This window comes from Falco rusticolus, chromosome 2 (assembly GCF_015220075.1).
Source record: "Falco rusticolus isolate bFalRus1 chromosome 2, bFalRus1.pri, whole genome shotgun sequence".
In the NCBI taxonomy this organism is placed as follows: Eukaryota; Metazoa; Chordata; class Aves; order Falconiformes; family Falconidae; genus Falco; species Falco rusticolus.
The window spans coordinates 7,818,644-7,840,854 of record NC_051188.1 but is presented as its reverse complement, the minus strand read 5'-3'; the positions used below and the strand labels follow the sequence as shown (position 1 = coordinate 7,840,854).

The 22,211-nt window shown below is 38.2% G+C and overlaps 1 protein-coding gene across 20 annotated transcripts in view; it reads right to left on the bottom strand.

The window, feature by feature from the left end:
• The window catches only part of DLG2 (discs large MAGUK scaffold protein 2), a 1,049,324-nt gene that overhangs the window by 332,766 nt on the left and 694,347 nt on the right, over positions 1–22,211 (bottom strand). For 19 of the 20 annotated variants that reach the window (XM_037377334.1, XM_037377356.1, XM_037377333.1 and 16 more), the window contains one exon: positions 7,308–7,477. In XM_037377334.1, coding sequence (XP_037233231.1) covers positions 7,308–7,477 — 170 coding nt within the window. Of the gene's footprint in view, positions 1–7,307; positions 7,478–20,001; positions 20,305–22,211 lie in introns of those variants that run through there. The other variant, XM_037377352.1, reaches the window with a different exon arrangement.

Here is a 22,211-nt window from a genome sequence, read left to right as displayed (position 1 = left end):
CTGCTTGGAGAGTTCTTAAGAACTGAATGGTTTCAAGGGAAAACCAAAATGAAACAAACAATAGATATGTACATAAAATCGCTGCATGGCCTTCCAAGTATTTTGTTTATTCCTTTACTGCTAATGGAAAATGACAGTGAAACACAAAAGAGGGAAGTCAGAATGATCATTAAAATATAAGACTTCAAACAAGTGATATTCTGCAGCTCACAGGACATCTCTAGGTTTGGGTGAGACGACCAACCAGATGGATGCCTTTTGAATTCATTTGAAATTATCCTTGTTGATCTGGAAAATCATTACGTTATTGATTGACTACTTATCTCAAAGATGGTTGAATTCGGTCTGATGTGACAACAATTTGATACCATCTCCTGTCATTTAACTGCAATTGTAACAAAAACCACGACAGATTTACTTTCTTTCTCTACTGAAAACAAAGATGATAGCCAAAACCTGAAATAATAGAACTGAAGTGCCACTCTAAAAACAATAACTATTACTATGTGAGATTACGTTAAATAAGCACTTTTCTTCAGGAATGGAAGGAATCACTCTACAGAATGAATGGTTTTTAAGAAATATTTCACATTTGGTAAATTATACAAATGAGGTAGCCAGTCTGTAGTGGCCAAAGGCAGATAATACATTTACTGCTTTATTTGTGCCATAAAGCAGAAGATGGTAATACCAGCTGTATGCATATATCGTCACTTAAATTAAAGATCAATGTCTTCAGTCTGTGAAATATGAAGGTGAAGATATAACCTACCACTTTATCTTCATCAGGCATTGGCAATACTAATATGTCAAGATATTTTTGAAAAACAGCAATGGCTTTTATAGCACTATCACAGAGCTTTCTAATGTTATGATTTTCAAGAGAATACAATTTTCATGCGATAAACTATGCAGATACTCACATATTCTTACATTAGACAATCCTAGCCTGCAGAGGAAGTCATGCCTTTTAGTGACATTAACTTATAAATGATGGTTTTGAATCACTATCTTAAAATTAAAAAATTATGTATTACTGCTTGACAGAGCACTTTCTGCTAATTGGATGAAATGTGAGTCCCTTCAAGCAAAGACATTTCACAAAAAATGGTATTTTAGTTTCAGTTGTAGTGGTTTTCTATTTATACCTGTAGTAAGTGATAGTGTGTTACAGTAATAGAAAGAGAAGCACTTAAATTAGAGATGAGAACCTAAATAGTTTGTTAAATCTGGGTTTGGGAAAGTTTGCCTGCTTCCTCATTTTTCTACAGCTCTGTTTTCTAAGCTGCCCCATTATGCTCTTAGATCAGGGTTCACAAAAAAGCTTACAGCACAGAAGGAAGAGAACACTGAAAAACAGAAGTAAATTCACAGCTGATGAGATCATAAGAGTGAAATTCTTAAAAGACTGTAAGAAAAGGTTTAAGGTTCTGTTCAAACTGTGAAAAAACAATTCTGTTGGAAACACTTCAGAACTATAAAAACTTTTCTTAGCATGAAATAAAAAAAGTTTTGAAGGTTTCAAGTGATCATAAATGAATAAAACATTTGCCTACCTTGCCATACAACCCCCTTCCCCAAATGATAAAGTTTGCTATGCAGTATTTAGTGTCCCTTAAATTAAATAGGCCAGTATAGTAGTAGAAGTGATAGCTATGTTAATGAAAAAATATGTATCGTCATCAGTCTGAAGCAAGCACTTGCAATCAGTTATCTAACAGCAAGATCTGAAAGCTCTCAGTGTTCTCTGAAATTGGGAAAGAAATAATTGGGGCTCTTTGTTTGCAAAAGTTCCCACTTTCATTTTAAGTGCTGTAGCTATTACCTGAGATAAAATGTTAACCCATGGCTTTGCTTTAGTAGATAGAAATGATAAGATTTCTCCTTTCCTGACTGGGAGCAATATTATTGAAAATTAAAAAATGTCCTTAATCTGCTGTTCTAAATTGAGTGCTTTATTTTGCAGACATTTTATAATACAGATAATTCTACTGAAATTTTTTTGACTATTTTGGTTGTCACTGCAAGCTGGGACGCTATCCATGCAACAGAACACAAGATTTTTCTAATAAAGGCATCAATCCAAACTAAAATATGTCAACTTCTATGAAACAGAAGTACAAACTTCTGTGACACTACAGACAGAAATGGAGTAGAGAACATTTAAGTACAAATTCAAGGTAAATCTAGAGTGAAATCATACCTTATATTGATGGTCAATTTCTCTGCATCTTCTCAAGAAAATTCCATAACGAATCAATGGGTTAAAAAATATACTACTTAAAACATACTGATTCTTTTCTCAGTATAGTAAGAAAGCTTCATTATGGTCCAGTGACTTTATTCACTGTCATCAAGAATAAAACAAATAGTTATGTGAAAAGAAAATCTACCACATGCTGCATAGTCGCTTCAGTCCAGCACAGAAAACAATGAAATGGAAATTCTGGAACTGGTTATGCCCAATGACTTCATCTAACATTTAGGTGGCTATACATAATTCGAAAAATAAATACATATTACACCCTTTGTATTTATCCCATCTTATTTTTGAGTATTTTATCGAGATGCTTGGTTTGTCTTTGCTGATTAAGAATATTAAGTTACGGAGGACAGCCATCCAGAGAGAGATACAGAACTGGGCTGAACAGTGCTTAATAGATGAATTAATTTATAATGTAGAGCCCTAAAACATAATAAGACTCCAAAAGGATTAAATGAAAAGTCCTGGAATGATCCTAATTCTGAGAGCAGGAAAGAGTAGAAGAATAAGTGCCCCTGAACATCTTTGTGAAGTGTCTGTGCTGGGGGGGTTGTACCTGAATAGAACGTGTCACTGGCTGAATTCACCAGGAATGAGAAAGAAGCATCCTTACAAACAGCAGAAAAGAAACATAGCTGCTGGTCTGTCCAGAGCCTTTCCAACCAAAATACAGCGAACAAAAGGCCAGCTCGAGCTATCACCACAAGATTCTCACACGGCTCAAACATCACAATGATAGTTACTACTGAATTTCATGAAGGGTGTGGGAAATTTATCTTGTTTCTCTATGACTTTATACTCAAGCCACCAGAATATCCAGATGGCAGAATCAGCTATCCTTTATATTATTCATTTTTTTTTTTTTTTTCCAAGTCTGCCATTTCTCCTCTCAAGTTTCCTGGTACTCAGCTGTTCTGCTTCACATATCCTAAACTTTGTTTCTGCAGCTGTGTTGTCTTTTAAGATATCACATTTCCTATAGAATTGAGGTCAGAAGTTTTTTATTATGTGATCCAACACTGCTGTAGTTACTGGAATCATCGGTTTTTACATTTTTTTTTCTTCTGTTATATAATATCAGAGCTTAAATTATCAGTTAGGCATTGGTAGGTAAAATATTACACACCTTCTGTGTTTAACTGAGTTTCTGACTGCCAGAATTTTTTTACAATGGTAAAAATCCATTTGTCTGACTGATTCTTTAAAAATGGAAATTTTTAAAAAATAAAGTTTAATTTCTATAATTAGTCTTACATCAAGCATACTAGTTTACATTTCTGGTTTTAGTAAAAAGTAGGTTTGCAGTGTGATAGGATAGCACGAAAATCCCAGAGGGAAGTGGAATTCTTTTGCTTTAAAGTCCTCCAGCCAAATGCAATTGAATGGGTTTGAGCACTGTAATCTCTGAATTGTGACTGAAGTTCGCAATTCACTACTCATGAACATTTCTTTTCAGGGTCTTATTGGAAGGTAACACAGAAGTTATATTAAAAAGCCAAACCCCACCATTAAATTGTTTTGTTTTGAATATCTGAAGGTTTGTTCCCCAGGCGCAAATCCTGTAGTGTATGCGATCCATTCTCATTACTGTTAATCTTGTTATGTTTCAACACAGAGCAAGAAAAGCATATTACTTAAAGACAGGATCTTCAGGAGTGTCTAAACCCGATTGATTTTCAATAAGAAAGCTCCATTGCATATTCTTCCTCTGCTTGCAGCCCTCAGCTAAAGCAAAGACGCTGGCTGCTAAAACCTGCAGTGTCCTGAGAGCCACTAAAATAAAACACCTACTGTTTACTACTAAATGCTATACAAAGCCAAACAATGAATCACTAAAATTGTATGTCTGACTGAAGAGGGATACAAAAGACAATCTCCCAAGCATCTGAAAGAGAGGAAGATCCTGCAGTGATCAGTTAGCAATTACCTTCAAGACATAGACTACAGACATCAGCCAATGTTGTCAATCAGGTGTGGCAAACTGGTGGATGCACAGCTGTAAAATACCTGCACAGCTGCAGTTCTATTTGAAACTTTGATTTTTCTATTAAACAATTCATTTGTGTCTTTTTCTTTTTTTTTTTTTTACATCTTAAAGAGTTACGTGGCCTTTTAGCACATATGATGCTAGGACAGCCTTTTTTTTTTAAGCAACAGGATCAATTGCATGGGGATCAGCACTCAAAAGGGATCACTTGGCAGCACACTACCATGACCTTTCCCCTGTCATATGCCCAAAGCCATTGCTACCCAATGCACGTTTCAATTCTTATGTTAAAAAATACATTTGCAAAAATAACCTATGTCTTTTATATGGTGGCTGCTAGCTAGAAAAATTAACATCCATTTTTTAAAAAATCTAACCTTTATGGAATTGTAGCTTGTAAAAGCTCTCGTTCTGAATGCCTTAGATGAAATTAGAGGAATACTTATATAAAAAGCCTTGCAAATTTCCTTCTTTATCACCTTCAAGTGCTGAAAGATATGATCTACTACACATACACAGGCGAGCTAGTGATCTCTGAGTTTACATGGTATTATGGAAGCCAAGACTTGCTTTCATGTGGTAAATTCTCAACACTGAGGAATGAACTCTGTATATACTGAGTTATATCCTGACTGAGACAGACAGGAAAAGAAGCAACTGAAAAGATATTTGCTTCTGCAAGTTTAGTATGGAACAGCCTTCTTGTCTAAAAACCAGTCAGCTTTCTTTATAGGCTTTGAGAGTAGGAAGGAACGGTGTGGGAACAACCATGCTGATTTTCAGGTCCTGTTCTGGACGCCAAAACATCCCAATGCCACCCCGAGAAGTAAGAAACACCATGTATATAAATACTAAGTTGTTCTTGCACTGTATAGTAATGGTGTGAAAGAGCAGTTCACAGATCAATCACCTGAAATAAGAGTAGATCAGCATCACACAAGTGACTAGCGCTGAAACCTACAGCCAAGATTCACAGGTTTTATTCTCAGCTTCTGCCATGGGTTTGATACCTCTCAACAGATAGTACATTTTTCAGGGAAGATTTGGAATAATTCAAAGAAAAACTGCTACAGATATTAAAATTAGTATTTATAAGATTTCTAGCCAATCTATAACCTATTTTCTTCATTTTGCTTTTTCATCTGCGGCACACAGAAAGCATACAAGGGCATGCTTCCTTACTGTCTAAATTATAAAGATGAAAAACCTTGCTTTTGCAAAGAATTAGCCCATCATTTTTTTTTTTCATTGAACTTTACACTTATTTCTATACTATAGAAGAAAAAAATTAAAAATATATTGAGCTTAATAAAAAAAATCATTATTTATAGCACATATCTGTAGTAAACAAGTAAGTAAATAAGTAAACAAGTAAGGATATAGCTACAAGGTTATGTTTGTGGCACTAACCAGGCAAAACTTCTTTAGCTTGTCATAAAATGCACTTTTTTGGTATCCATTTTTTTAAATGAAAATAAGTGTAAAATTAAATAGTTTCAGGCATACAACCAAAACACAGATGATTTATTAGATAATGATTTCCCCTCTTGTCCATTTCCACAATGCTGCAAAAATTTGGTAATGGTGAATAATTTTTACTGTTTTATGAGAAGGTGAAAGGATATGTTAATTTTACTTTCGTTAGCCTTAGGTTACTCAAAATGACTATCATATCACACACTTGGTTTAATTCTGAAGCTTTAAAAACACTGCTGCCTACACTACTATCCCGAATTCATACACATACAAAATATCATTAGAGATGCTTTTCTATTAGAAAGTCAATTTAGCATTGTAATTGACCACAATCCAGACTTTTGGATGTTCACCCTCAGATCCGTGTTTAAATATATCTGACTGTTCTCCAAGAGTAGAGGGTGATGAATACACTGCTGTGTCACATAACCATGACATACAGAGAAGAATTATAGTGCAATACTGAAAACTGTGCCCTATCCTTGCTTACTATGAATGGATAATCTCAGCAATTCCATGGGTATTAGAAACAAATGTACTCCATTACTGGTATAAAAAACTATGTAGAAGCGCGCTGTAATATTCAGATGAGATGGAAGGGAAACCACTGAAAATGCTGCAGGTTATTCACAGTAGATAAAACAGGTAGAATAATCTCATGTGCATAGCATATATATTAAGCAACATGCAAATAGCCTCATTTCATGTATACACCATTAATTAAAGACCTGCTTAAGAAATAATTATTATGGATCCAAAAATTTGCTGCTGTTCATTCTATTCACATGTACTGTGAAAATACCCATTTTCTTTTCCCAGAAATAAGCTTTGAAGAAAAAGCCAGAGGGAAATTCCAGGCAGGAAAAACAATAACATGAAATTTGTTAAAAATAACACTTCTGAAAATAAAAATATTTTGCAAAAGGAAAGGTGAAAAGACATTATTCACAATTAAGACTAATGCTTATCAAAAGGAATTTAGGGTTTTTTTTTCTGTAACCAGAAGATTCTGCTGGAAGTGATAAAGCTGATTTAGACTAGTGAAGGTTTCGTGCTAATCTTCCATGCAATTTTGTTGAAGGATAAAATAAAATTCTCCTACATATCTGGTTACCTTAGTATTTTTGTCATCTTTTTCCAAAGATAACTGTAGGAGAAACCATCAACATGAATGTAGAAAGGGTAAGTTGGATAATTATAAAGCCTCCTGAAAAAAGGGAAAATTCAGAAACTCTGTGTACAACCTCACCTTAAATGAAAGTCAAAGGTCGCTGTAGAAGAACTTTAGAGGAAGTATATGTGCTGCCAATGTAAAGCATAATATCTCTGCATCTTGCATTTCTTTGGGAGGTAACAAGCTCTCTCTACAGTAAACATCAAATGAAATAAACCACAACTCCTTGAATTGCTTTATCTTTCAGGAAGAGACATGCAACCATGAATTCAAGTTCTACCAGCCTAAATTAACTGCATTTCAGTATCTGACAGGTCAACCAGTTAAAAAAAACCAACAAAGTCAGATGCCATTTGAGCTACGAGAGAGGTTAAGCATTAAGTTGAAAATTTCATTTTCATATTTACCTTTAGGTCCTTTGAACAACTTGATCTCTACCACAGTCTCCAGAATAGGTCTCCTTCGACGAACATACAGTCGTACTATGGAGCCAGCCTCTTTTAGGGCCTCCACGGCTTTGCTATGTGACACTTCTGACACGTCGACCTCATTCACTCGCAAGATACAATCGTTGACCCTACAAGAAAAACAAAGAACCATAGATGCTAAACGCTACAGCTGTTATTTTGGACCCAAAAGAGTTTTGTTGTAAAATGAAGAACACTTTCACTGAGAAGTCTGCCAGATGACAGACTTAATGTGATATGCTTCATCAGCAATGAGACAGAAACACAACACTTAGTCCCTCCAAAACACATACCTGATTTAAACTGAAGTCTACCTAATCACCCACACCTGCCATCCTCCTTCATAAATTGGGGTTGGATCCACTACAGTAATAGAAATGAGTAACAAACAACTTGTCTTTGCTAACTAATATAATCGAGTTACAACACTCATGCTGCATACTATTACCAGTACAGTCGCTCTTAAGGAAATCAGCTTATTTAATTTAACACAGAGACACAAGTAACTGTTCAAATACTTCCTTAAATATTTCATATTTCTTCATCAGAGCCAAAGAATTCTAAGCTGTCAAAGTAAAAATGCTGTCTTACAAAATGCAGACAATTTAAAAGAGAATGCTTCATGCTAAATAAAGAATGAAATTTACTCAAATTAGGTTTTCACCACTGGTTGTAGGCTCCAAGATCTGCTGTGTGGTAATAGCACCTGTTTTTCATAGAATACTAACAAAATTCCCTCATATTCATACTTTGGGAATTTACTACAGCATCGGAGGATGAACTAATACATTCACCCTCAAAACGTCCTGGTTAGATGAAGTAGTATTCTTCTTACCTGACAGATCTGTCCAAGTTAAAAAGGAAATCTACACCTTGAGAGCACTACAATCCATCTGAAAAGCAGCAGGCTAATGACTTAACTCTTGGGCCATCCTTTCTTTGCACATGAGGCTAAGTGAGAAGAGCAAATTCCAAAGAACTAGATGAATTAAGACTCTTGTGAAGTACATTTATTATGAGATACCTCTAAGTATTTTGGGTACAGAAGGAAAAGACATACACAAATGAATGTGTTCTTCTGCATGTCTGAAAGGACAACCAGCAAAGAAAATATGGGTTGCTAAAAATATTCCCATTTCCATTATGTTTCTATACATAAAGATCAACTATCGAATTTTACTCTTTACAACAAAAGAACACTTGAGCTGGATATTTCTTGGGAGTCTTAGCACATGAAGAGATAATGAAGCTTTACCAAAAGTTTATCTGAACTCAGAATTTAGGATGGATTTTTGTTATGTACTTGTGCTTCTGTTTCTGTTTAAAAACAAAATAAACCAGAAAGACCACAACTATTTGAAACCAAGGACTTTGTGTGTTATCAGTCTTTTCGAAGGACATTTACAGGGGAAAATGTGGATAGCAGCCTTTATCTGACAACTGGTTGAACTTGAAAAGGGCACAAAATTGATACCTCACTTTACCGTATTGCAAAAGTTTCCAGTTTTTATTCAATGGTTGGGTTTGCTGCTTTCCTTCAGTGCCAGAAGTATTAATTTTCCAAATGTTTAATTGTGTGGTTTGGCTGTCAAAATAATAAGTACGTTAACATAAATTGCTTTACTTTCTTAAATAAATCATGAATACATCCTACGAGCACTTCCCACTCAGAAAAATAGTAATTATGTCTAAGCTGCTACTCTTCCTATTAATATCACTATATAGCTGATTCTTGTCAAATGTATGACTTTTATTGCTGTCACATCTGAAATACAATTGGCTATACCACGCTTAATAAACAAACTATAGGATCCTAACCATTGGATGGTTATGAAGATGAAAAGGAAAAGGTTATAAAAACACTAAAAAGGAGGATTACATTTATTTTGTTTTCATATACTCTGTGCCCTGCATTGGTAAATACTGCTGTTCCTCGGTAATCCTATCTACCTGAAACCTCTCATAAAGGCTCTAGTGATGCCTCTAGTTAATGGAAAAAGTATGTCTTTTGGAGAAAGTCAATAAACAACATGGAATTAAATGGAATTAACCTGCCCAAATCAGTAAGCCACACACCTCCATTTACTGAAAAAGCAAGACCCTTTGGAAAAGGGCATTTGCACTCCAACAGAAACGTCACCTTAGTGTCTAAAATTTGTCTTTTTAGAGTTATCTACTTCTTTAAAACAGTTAAGATGATCTTTAATAAAACATACATAGATTAATATTGCTAGTATGGCATAAATATAGGAGTGAGAGAATACAAAGTTGATCCAGTCATAGAAATAATTTCATACTAAGTATTTTGTTTGTACGCAAATACAAATTTTGTCAGAGCAGAAGCAGCAGGACAACAATTACCCTATGCAGTCTGCTATGATGAACACATCCAGAGCTGGATATCCAGCTACATCCTTCCAAACCTGCAGGCTTTTTTCCTCCCTCACAAAGAGATGAGTTTTTTAGTCTTTAGAAATAAAAGAAATAGAGTATTCAAGAACATACATGCACATGCAAAAGTGTGCACATAATATACGTGCCTATAGAGTCCTGCGGGCTTTAGCAATATTTTGTAGATCAACGGAACACAATGATCTCAGAGGTCTACAAATATTCTTGGAGAATATTCAGACCTCTAAAACAGCAGGTCCATGGTGTAATGAAATAAATGCCATAAGCTGATGAGATGACTAACCTTAACCGTAATGGCTGAACGATTCTTTTAGTATCATTCATCTAGAAACTCCAGAACCTTTTCTAAATTTAGAAACGTAGAGCACTTGGATGACAAAACCAAATCATTATTCATTTAAAAATAAGACAATTTCAGAGAAGACAATAAAACAAGAAAGCTGAAGCAACACCTCACCACTCAGACTGTGATGTCATAATTTTCTCCTTAAATCTATGCAGGAGGTTTTCAGGGCCAGTACTTGGCATAGTTGTTATTACGTCAAGCCAGAAGTCTGTGACAGGGGTTTTCGGATATTTTTTCCTTCTATTTAAGCTTTTACAGTACAGTTTCTCCTCTGTAAGAACTCTGCTCTTCTAGTTACATATAAATAATGCAACAGTATAAATGCCTAAAATAATAATAGCAAAATAAGTCGGTAAATCCAGTTTAAGAAAATTCTTGCAAATGATCAAGCGTATGGTCTTGCCACTTAGGGCACATTATTCTGTTCTTGCTTTCTCCAATGTATTTGCCTGGCTTCGTTGAGATATTCATGTGACAACTATATGGCAAAAGTTTATTCCAGTTGATACATGGATCCCTCTCCTCATTTATCTCAAAATCTTCCTAAGGCCTGTCGGTGGGTATACACTATATGTAGAAGTTTGTTTCAGGCACAGTTTCAGAACTGTGCCAAGGGGAAGATCTGCCTCATAATCCAAGACGATAATACACAAGTCCAACAAAAAAGATCCTTATAGTTTCACCAATACCTACAGTAATTCAACAAAAAAAAAAATCCAGGCAGGAAAAAAATGGTTCCAAGATGGCTCTCCTTGTTTCCACAAGATACCTTGCATATATATTTTTAATATTAAACCATTTCTTTAACACTCTCAGCATTTTAAAATTATTACCATTCTGCTTGTAAACATTAACACTATATATTTCTTTGAGAAAGGTCTATTCATACAGCTATTTTTTAAGACTACAAAAAAAATTTAAAAATTTCTAATGAATTGTTAAAAGTTCTAATGAGAGAGAAAGCAGAAAAGGAAGTTGTATTCTAAGCTATAGCTAATGACTTTTGCAACAAATAAGAAACTAGAAAAAAATCTATTTTCTCTAATTCCATACAACAAGAACTCTTAAAAATTATTCTCAAGATACAGAAATCTGATTGGTAAGATTTAACAATATAATCTCAGCATCTGATGATGATACAGGTTCACAGAGTTCTTCACTAAATTGACTCATGTTTCAATAAAAAGCAACATGTGATTAGAAGTATTTTGGAGAATGCATGTGCCATGCTGAGAAGAAGAAGAAATGAATGAAAACGTGTCCTAACCATATTTTAAAAGAACATAAGCCTCGGAACAATGTTCATGCTATTGTTTCCCTGGAAAAAAGAGGGACTTCATACCTCAGTTCAGCACAGTATACAAGTCTCTGATTAATTTTTGAGGTATAAGTATTAACCAAAGCATTTTAGCCAAAATACTGAAATGGGGACTTAGCATTATGCGTATATTTAAATTGATTCAAGTCTGTAGAATCACCCATGCATGTAGCTGAGTTAAAGTAAATTGGGCAGCTCTTCCCATGGCACACTACTCATCTAAATACTTTAACAAAATGGATATATTCTACAAGACTTTCGTAGTATAATTCAGATATGAAGGATCCTAGATTGTAAAATATAGAAGACATGCTAAAATCATGCCACGACAGTTACAACTGATACAAGAAATATGAAAGATGTTTTACTGTTAAGGGGGAAGGTCAGGAACACAGAAGTTTACCAATAGTTGTTGCTGTCTTCAAAGCAAATAAGGGATTGGATTAAGGAAAAATACTATTCTTTAAGGGCTTATTCCAAGTTTGTTCTAAACCTGACTACCTTAATCTAATTTTCATGTTTACCATTTTCAAGAAACTGCAGAAATCCTTGAAAAGCTGATAATTGCTTCAGTCAAGTCATAAGTAAACAAGACAAGTACAATCCTTAGGCACTTATTAGAAATATAGTAAGTGACAACTGGCACTGATCATTCTGTTCACTTGTTCTGGGCAATGTGGTGCCCAAAGAGAAACCCAAAGCAGCAAAGAGTCCTGGAAGACCAAATGGTCCTGCCAAGACACATTAGCCCACTTGCAGCTCCACAAAGGAACTAGTTGGAACCAACTATGGGCTCAAGAACAAGGCAAGGATCTGTGCTCCATGGGACATCATGACACTGAAACCTGCAGTCATCCACAGGTCTTTGTTATCATCCAGGCACCTTCAGATTAATTGGCAGCCTATTAACGGGACAGCCCTGCTTCTCACAAATACAGTTACCATGCTTTCTATTGCAGAATGGCCAACGTTAATAGATTATTTCTAAGGAAATTTAACTTATTTTTTATCTGCCTTCTCAGAAAAGCTGAAATTGATATGGACTTTATTTATTCTGTGGTCAAGGCTTAGAAATCAAGGTAAAAATATTGTTATTAATTAAGGGAGAATCAGTGCAAAGCTATGAAATATATCAGGTAGACAACAAAAGAAAGAGAGAGCAGCACTAAAATTTTACTCTGTTTCTTTGCTCCTGTTTTGTCTAAACTTTTTAGCCAAAGTTTCCCTATAAAAGCTGATGCTTGCTTTCTTCCAGAAGTTACAAGAACACAGCACTTCAAGCAGGAACGCAAGATTACAGGTGACAAGCTGAAAAGGACTGATTATTATCCTTTCTTCAAGGGATCAGAGAATACTAACATAAATATATTATCTGACCCTAGGAGAATCAGTCTAATCCCATAGTTAGGGAAGACTGACTCCCCTGCTTTTTTTTTTTTTTTTTTAAATTCTATATATATCCTTCCTATCCCATAGTAAGCAAAATTTACAGCATATACGGGTAAAAAATGTGATTATTGGTACTGGCCCATATAATTCCTTTCCAAGAGGAACAAATTATTATTATTTTTAAATTTTAACTAAGAATTCAGAATAAAGGATCTCAAATTTACTACAGCAGCCTTCAGACCTGTCTTTCCAATTACAGAATATAGAACTAAACCTAAATGCCAATGATATGTATGTACCATAGGGTATACTGTTTCCTTAGGTATAATTGTCCTTAGACGCATGATCCGATTTCTGTAGTAGATTCATCTATCCCTTCAGGCCCCTTTCTGACATTGTAAAGTAGTAGAAAACTACTGCTGTGTCTATTTTAAAAAACAAAGAGATAAAACTTAGCAGTAGAAGAAAATTTCTGGCTATTTCTGTAAGCTAGAGAGGATCTAGTGCTTATGAAAATGTCTGATGAAGGTACCAGCCAATCTTAACTCAAAATTTGATGCTTATGTGCTTTATAATGAAATTCCAAATATGGCATAGAATGGTTAATGACTGAAAATAATACTTGACAAAAGTTATGATTTGGGAGGGGGTAATAATTTATGAATGACACAGAAGAATTTGAGCTGAATTTCATAAAAGTCTGAAACCCTAGGAGTGATTTTGATTTAAATATATGTTCAAATGTTGGTACAATGAAATGGAAACCTACTGTATTTAACATGAAGGCACTATCTGAAGCACTGAATCTAACCTATGCTTCTAGCAAGAGCAGAACTGTCTTTGGTTCTGAGGAAAGTAAAAAGGACTAAACCACAATGTTTCATTTCTGAGAAAAAAATATTCCTTCAGTCCTCCAAATTGTTAAGCAAGTGGCATTAATCTATGAAATGAAAAACAATTAAATAAATTGAAAAAAATCTTTTCCCCCAAAATGCTGGCCTGGTGCCACCCCAACTCTTCCTGTGCAACCCTGAGCAGGTCACTTAACTTCTTTTTTTCATAATCTTCAAATAGAGGATTAAAGCCCCACCTGCATCCCTCTTCCTTTGACTCCTGTTTACAGTCTATATAAACTTTCCAGAGAGGAGTCTACACCTTCATGGAGCATCTCAAAGAGGGACTAACCCTCAGGCTCTAGGCGTGCTCAGCACAGGTAACAGATAACCAAGAAAAGCAGCTCCCCTGCCCTTTCCTGGCTGTCTTCACCCTTGGAACCAGCCTTCAGCAGCAAGAGGATGAAGGGCAAACACTTCCACGACGCATGAAGGTTGCACCGAGCGTGTGCCCGTGTGCGCGCAAAGATGGGAACTACACTCTTGCACAGCATTCCTGCAAGTAAATACACCCAGGTGGATGCTTTCTCCACCGGAGCTGGAAAACCAGTTTCAGTGTGTTGGCTGTCGGGAGCCTGAAGGCTGGAGCATGGCTGAGCTAACAAGTCTTGCTGAAAAGCAGGGCGTGCTCATTTAAGCCCAGTGCTGTGCTCCTGCAGCCTCATGATTCATACCAGCAACTGGAATAATTTTCAGCCCAGAGACTGAAATCAAAGAAATATCTTACAAATATCTTTAAAAAACATTATCTTACAAAATGTGTAGATTTTACTACAACATAATGGAAACGCAGCCTGTCCTACAGCATACCAGCAGCCTTCAGCCACAGCTGCCTGCATGAGATTTTGGAGGGTGACCTGAAATTGTGTTAGTTTACCCCTACAGTTCACCCCTTGGAATTTTTGTAGTGCTTTTGCAAAGAAAACTGCCACCTATCTTTCCAAATGAAAGTCGATCTCTAGCATGCTCCTGCCTAAATGGCAGAATGCACAAAAAGCAGAGGAGCAGCAGAAGCAGCCTGCACACGGGGATCCAGCTCACTCCCACACCAGACTGGTGCAGTGTCTCAGTCTTTCTTCTGATTCCCACGTCCAGGACTCACTAGCACAAAGTCCTAGACCTTGTCCTCCAGAAGGCTGCACGAGAAAGCAAAAAGGACAAAGGAAATCCCTCCTTTGTATACCAGGAGTCCAGTGATGGCACAGGAGGTAAAAATGTCTACTGGTATGCAGTCAAAAATTTCAGATCTCATCCAGGAGGGCTTAAGGTCACACCAGCATGGCTAGCAGATGTACTACCAGAGGACTCTGAGCTTCATTTCATTTCCAGAACAGAGCCTGGAGCCCAAACTGTCAGGGAATAATTCAGATTTCAGAAAATACTTCTGAATTTCAGAATGTGCTATTGCCTGAAATGACTGTGTGTTTCCACATCCTGTTAATGACATGACCTTGCTGAGACCTGAGATACAACCAGCACAGCTACCCAACTGTCATAAGACATTTACATTTATTGTCCTTTGCTACTGCTTTAGTTAATCATAGGTTGGGGTAGGTTTTTTTTCTTCTAAACAGCAACCATATTAAAGAAATGTCAAGGGTCTACATAATAGTAATTTAATTTAAAACAGACGTGACGGGTAACAACGTAAGTGAAAATATTAGCAGACCAGCTCCTTATCACACACAGCATCTCTTTACCCCTCTCCCTACATTTCATTTATGGCTCCAATTTCGGTTTTTGAAGTTGCAAGTCAGAAACAGACAGCATACTGCACTATATAATTAGGAGTGGAAAAGTCCTGCAGCCTTTAGACTGTTGGAAGAAAATATATTTAGAAGCTTGAATATGTTCCTGTGCACACAGTGTCAATAGAGGAGTAGAGGAGACATCAGCAATTGGTCCCCCCCCCCCCCCCCCCCCCTTTTTTTTTCTTTCTGAAAGGTCTTAAACTCAGCTGCTTGGCTAAAAAGCAGTTTATCTGTTGTTTAAAATACTTTGGATCATTTCTGCATTCTAGCCTAGTTCAGAGAATTTCCTGGGGCAAGGCCTGGGCTCTCCTTCAGTTAACCCTTTCTGCCACACTGAACAGAGCCTGTTATCCTCTTATCCTCTCAGGCAGCATGCCTTTATCACAGGGTGTCTGTTTGTTTGGGAGTGTTTATATACACCTCTTGGTTGAAAAAAACCCCATCAATCTGGTGTCTAGAATCCAAGAGAGACTGACCTCAAAGACAGCTCATATTACATCAAATTGGCACAGTGAAATCCCATGCAGAGGTATCCAAGCAGCTCAGACACCAACAGAGTAGATCTAGCATGGAAATCCACCCAGATTGATATTTTCCATATGTCTACAGCCAACTACCACAGGTGAAAGGTCATATTAATGCGGCTCGGCAATGTTGAGCTCATTTAAGCACTAGCTTGAGTTCCTGCACAACCTGCCAGTCAGTGATTGATTTCAAGAGGGAACCCATTAATGGCAGGAATAAAAACAGGAAAAAGAACAATCACAACCCTGTAGTGGAAAAACCTCTCCATAGATTGGAATCAGAGAGCTTGGCCCCTGGTAGCAGGATTGCTTGAGAGACACACAACCAGGTAGCAGGGCAAGAGGCTGCCAGCGAGACCTGCACCAGAGGCCCCCAGCTGGCCCGTGGGGAGCACAGCGCTTCCCAGGGCCAGGCAGCTCCCCAGGGATCCAGCCCTTTGCCTAACGGGAAGGAACGATGCTGTGCCTGCTGCCGGAGCCATCACACTGTAGGGAAGATGGGTGTTAAACTGTGTGGCGTAAGGTGTTCACTTGCCTAAAGGGCAAAAGCTGTAGGATGCGATAATCCCGACCAGGGGTCCATCTAGCCTGCTGTTTCTTTCCAACAGCGAGTGGTCTTTACCAGATGGTAAAGGAAAAGTATTAACACAATAATTACCCAGAACACACTTTCATCTGTGAATGACTCTGGACTTTCCTGAGTCAGGGATACTTCCCCCCCACCCCCCTCCCCCTATTTAATAAGCCTGGACAGATTCTTCTTCCACAGATCTGTTTTAATTGCTTTCAAAACCCATGTAAAGTTTTAATATCCACAGTGCTCTCTGTCAATGAATTCCATGGCTTTTCTACCAGTCAAATAAATACCTCCTTCTGGATGTTTCAACCTGCTGCTTATTAGTTTCATTTGATGTCCCCAAATCCTTTCATTAGAAGAGATTGCAAACATTGTTCCCTGGTCATTCTGTCTTTCTGCTGTAGTTAGGAAACAGGACATCTTTTACATCTCTTAAATGATTTTTCATCTTAAGAAAAAAGGCCCTGCTAGACAAACTTTTCAATCCAAAGATATATAGCTGAACTGCTGGTAACAGTCATTTAATTTCAGAGATGGAAACACTACCACCCATCTTTCCATTTATCTGAATGTTTCTTTGCTGTAACACCTACAGATTTATAACTGAACTCTGACAAAATAAAATGCAGTTCAGGTCAAAGTTGTTTTTATTATGTCTTTTTCTTGACAAAAATGATGTCGGTTTATGTTAATAGATTTTCCAGTCAAGGCAAAAGTAAATTTCATGCTAATATGCTTTGTATTTAAATAAAATTGAATAAAATAAAAGGTTAGACACTCAGGGAAACAGAAATCAAAACGACAATCTGCTGTCTTATTATTCAATATAATCTTCTAGAAAAATATTTTAACTACCTCTGCTTCCATCACTGAAGCTGTTGCACTTTGTTTAATGTATCGCTCTTACATTGCAGTCAAAATCTCCCATTATTCAGGAAAGCATCTTCAATGACAAGACTGGGAAGAAATTCTGCTTCTTTCTTTGATTTGATGAAATCTTTAAATATATTACAGGAATTGTGACGACAATAGGAACTGATGCAGATGCATGTAAGACTGCTGCTGAGCAGTTCTCAGGACACCTATCCAGAGGAGACCCTGGCCCACAACCAGTACATGACTCTCAAAACAGCACGCTCACTGCAAGGTTGCTCTGGCCCAAATAACCTTCACTTGTCTTTGAGGAAGTAAAACAACTTTGGAAGGAAATAATCAAATATATTGATTTCATAGCCCCAACAGTTTAATGGTGTGATTATTCCTCTGGAAGATGTGGGTTCATGCTCCCCGGAGCAAGAAGGATGGTGAATGCTGGCTTCCCTTCAGAGGTGAGCTGAAAGGTGGTTTTACCACTGCTTTCGTGATTGAATGAAGCCCTGATTTACTTTTTTCCCTTTGCCACTGAAAAGCAATTTGAACCTCATTTTGTATCAAAAAAGGGTTTGCTCAGCTTTAACATAGTTCTTTAGACCTGAAATTTGTAGATAGCAAATTTTTATGCAGTGCTGCAGCCAGCACTCTATTGAGAAATGCTCACAGAGCAAGGGAGACTTCAAAAATAGCTTATTTAAACAATTGCAAGCCAAATAAAGAAACTGTATAATTTAAATAAATTGCCACATATATTGAAAACTTAAAAAAAGAATATTACTCCCAAATGCACTTAGCATTTATATTTTAAAGTACTGACTTAAAAAACCCCAGCTTGGTAAGTGGTTAAGCCAAGGCAATTTTTAGCTGTAGGAATGAATTTATTACCAAAATTTCAAAGCTAATAATTTCAAAATCAATAACTTGATATTATTATTATTATTATTATTATTATCGAAAGCCATATAAACCCTGAAGTTTCATAAATTGTATGAATGCTCACTGCATGGTATTGACTTGGTGTTACTTCAAATTGGTCATGATGACCGCATGCAACATGGTCAATAATATCCAGCAGCTAAAACTAGTTGTAAATTCTACATCAACTCTAAATATTCTTTAGATCCTCACCTCAGCAAAAAAATACCCCACATGCAGTTAAAATTTCTCATGTATCTACTTGCAGGTTGAGCCAAAAACACTACTACAAAAAAATGCCATTCTTTTTGTGTCTGATAAAATTCGGAGGTTAAGGATGCTTCACAGACAAACCCAATGCAAAGTGAGGAGAGAAGCAAACCCCACTTGGTTTAGTGCCTCCCAGAAGAGCTGCATCTCCTTACACACACTGTGAGAATGGGAAGTAGTTATTAGCTAATGGAAGCTCATCTCACAGGGTGTAGCTATTTGGGGTTGAGGGAGGAGTAGCTGACACCCATTCCATTTGCACAGAGACAGACTCAAGCATAAATTTTTAGAAAAGTCAAATCTAAGTACATCTACAACAGGAGGACTTCTCCATTTTTTTCCTGTTCGTACCCCGCACCCACCCCCCCCCCCCCCCTTCATCACAAATATCCTGAAAGCAGAATGATACCCTGTCACTGTACAATGCTTTTGTAGGGACAGCTGTTCTACATCATTTATAACAAAGTGATCTTCTGTGACAACAAGCCTTCAGTTATTGCTTGGCCAGCATATCTCAAAGCAAATTTCACTCTTTTGCCAGGTAAGCCACACCTATAGTAATTTTGTAGTGTTCATGATCTTTCACTTCACACATTATTCCTTTGAAAATGCCCCCCGCGTAGGTTAGACCCCTCTCCCCCCAGCATAAGTCACATCCTCTTCAAGCAGGGTTTGGGACTGTGACCGACATACAAACGTATGTCAAGGTAAAGCCGCTGGGTTGGGGATGAGCCCTTGCCTTTGCCAGACACACCAGTCTAAAAGACAAATCAAAACAACTCTCCACCCATCAAAGACCACGTTGTACTTCTCGGACCTGAGATTCCCACCTCGACTTACTGGAAATTGAGTACGACTTTACTAAAGCCAATAGATTTGAAACAGTGCGGAACAGACACAAGCGAGGGGTGATCCAGGCTGGTAGCTCCGCCAAGATGAAGCGAGCAGCCCCTGGCCACATGCCCAGTTAGCAACTGATCACCTGGTAGACACGACCAGCGTGGGTTTTGGTTTAACTGTTTGTGTTTGACTGCGAGCTGTGACAGCAAGGAGACGGCTGAGGAAGCAGGCAGCTCCGCCTGGGCAGGAGAGGGCAGGAAGGGGAGGGGGAGCACCGAGGGTGGGCAGCAGGGTGGGCAGGAGGCTGGGGCTGGCGAGGGCTCCAGAAGACTTCCCTGAAACAGGCTCTCAAACCCGTGTCAAATTTTTAACCTCTTCCGCGAGATCTATAAGAACTGTTATTTCCTTTTTGTATCCCCCCCCCCCCCCCCCCCCCAAATTAAGTTGCCTCTCCCACCCCCCATTTCTTCTCCCTCTGCATTTCTCATTAGGCTCAATCCTCAGCTTCAGTATCCTTTGCTCTTACCACATTTTTCCATTCCTCCGTCCGTTCTCTAACTCCCCAGTTATCCTCAGTCTCTCTGCGTCTGGTCTCCTGCCACTGTCATGTAGGATACTTTCCTTCTGGTACTACTCCCACTAGCAACTGAGCACTGAAATTCCCAGCACATCCAGCCTCTGTCGGCAGCTCAGCTCGATCGGGGCGGCTCTGGCAGCCAGCAGCCTCTAATGGTGGCCAGAAGGAAAACTTCTGCTCCCACAAGAAGTATTCATGTCTGCCCTTCAAAGCCAGAGGCCAAAGTGGGACAGCGGAGAGGCGAAAAATGAGAAGGAGGTGTGGGTGCTGCAGGGTGTTGTCAGAGGAAGGTGTTGGGATGAAGAAAGGGGAAAGAAAATCAAAACCCTGTAAAGTCCGAGATGAATGAAGGCACCAGGAAGCTGCAAAGCTCCTCCCAGCTGCAGGCTGCTCTGCAGGCAGTGGGAGATGCCCAAGGCCAGGCTCTGTAGGTGTGGTAGAGGGCAGGGATGGCTTCACAGCCCTGACTTACCCTCCGAGCCCTCCGGTTTAGCTGGCTCCGGTGCCATGTGGGGGCTTGGAGGCCCAAAGCCCAGAGGAAGAGCAGCTGCCTGGTCCCGGCTTCAGTGAGTCCAGTCTGGGGAAGGGTGAGGTGCTTCCTTGGGACTGAAATACGCCTTGCCTGCTAAATGCACCAAACTACTTGGTTGTTCCTCACCCGTGGTTAAAATCCTCCCAACTGACACTAGCACTGTCTGAAGCATATTCAGGTTTGTGCAGGAAAACCAGTTACAACAGATAACCCAGAAGGCAATTCCAGATTCACTATTTTTACAAGCACTTTTCATCTGGGGCTCTCAAAGCGCTTTGCAAATATGAACTCGTTCAAGCTTCACAACAACCCCCGAGAGGCAAAGATAATGATCACTATACCCATTTTACAAATGGGGAAACTTTAGCACAAAAGAAGAAAAGTGTTGCCACAGATCAGGCGTAGCAAGTTAGGAACAAAACTAAGCAGTCCTGCCTCCCAGGCACTTGCACTAACAAGTAGAAAACCCTCCCTTCCGCTCTGGTTTCATTAGGTTGTAGCGTTAAAAAAAAAAAAAAAAAAGCAGAAAACATGTAGTTCAAGTTCAGTAAGAAACTTCAGCAGCTTCAGAGCACCGGTACTATTAGGCTACACACTTACCACAGTTAGCTGCAACTTTGAGTAGAATGCAAATAGGTAAGTAAAAAAAAAGTCTGCTTTTTGCAATGGTATGATTCAGAGTAACATGCAGAACTGGCATGATGTAAGCAACACATCCAAAGTACTCACACACCTTGCAAGTTTGATATTAAAACTCACATGCCATGGGGAAATAAATTTTAAATCCCAGCTCTAACATCTGCAGTAAAAGTGGCGTAAGGAACGTGCAACAATGATGAGGTACTGTCAGGAATTATGAGTTGGCTAAAGTCTGAAAGTCTAATCTGTTTATTCAAACCACAGCCAAGAGTTTTGACAGCGTACGAACAGACTGTCTCACTCTGTATTAGAGGGTTTTGCTGTTAGAAGCAAAAAGTTGACCAAGGTTTTTCTTAAAAGTTTTAGAATGAGATCTTTGCTGTTATAAGGAACGTATTTGGTAGGTTGTTGGTTTTTTTTTTTTTTTAATGATAGCTTAAGTCAGTTTCTTTTTCATCCAGCATCTTATTTTCAGTTCTGGTGGGAATTGAACGAAATGGAGAATTCAGCAGTACCCCAGAGGGTTACACCTGTCCAGTATAGGAACAGATGTGAAATATTTTTTCCTTGACTAACACTAGACTCCATAGAGAGCTGATGATTTCCAAGGTATGTAAGCACAGAAGGCTTCTTGCTCCAGATAGATTATCACTGAGCTACTGAAATTTGTAACTGCAGTAGCAGTGCAAACACGTTAATGAAATAATCACTTGGATTTGGCTGCACGGTGCTTTTCTGCTGTTGCAGCACTCTGGGGTGATGGTAATTTCAGGCAGGATGGCTACTAAAGGAACTCTTGGGAGAGAGCCCTGTTAACCAGTTCAGTACCATTTCATGAAATACCTAGTGCAGTGGGCATTATATAACTGCAGTGTATCTAAAGTCCTTTTAACGTGCCACTTTGCTTAAGTGTCCTCTGCAAGCAGTGGTTTCAAATTGTGGAAAACAGCACAGAAACTTACAGGAGGAAGAAACTGTTGTGTTACAA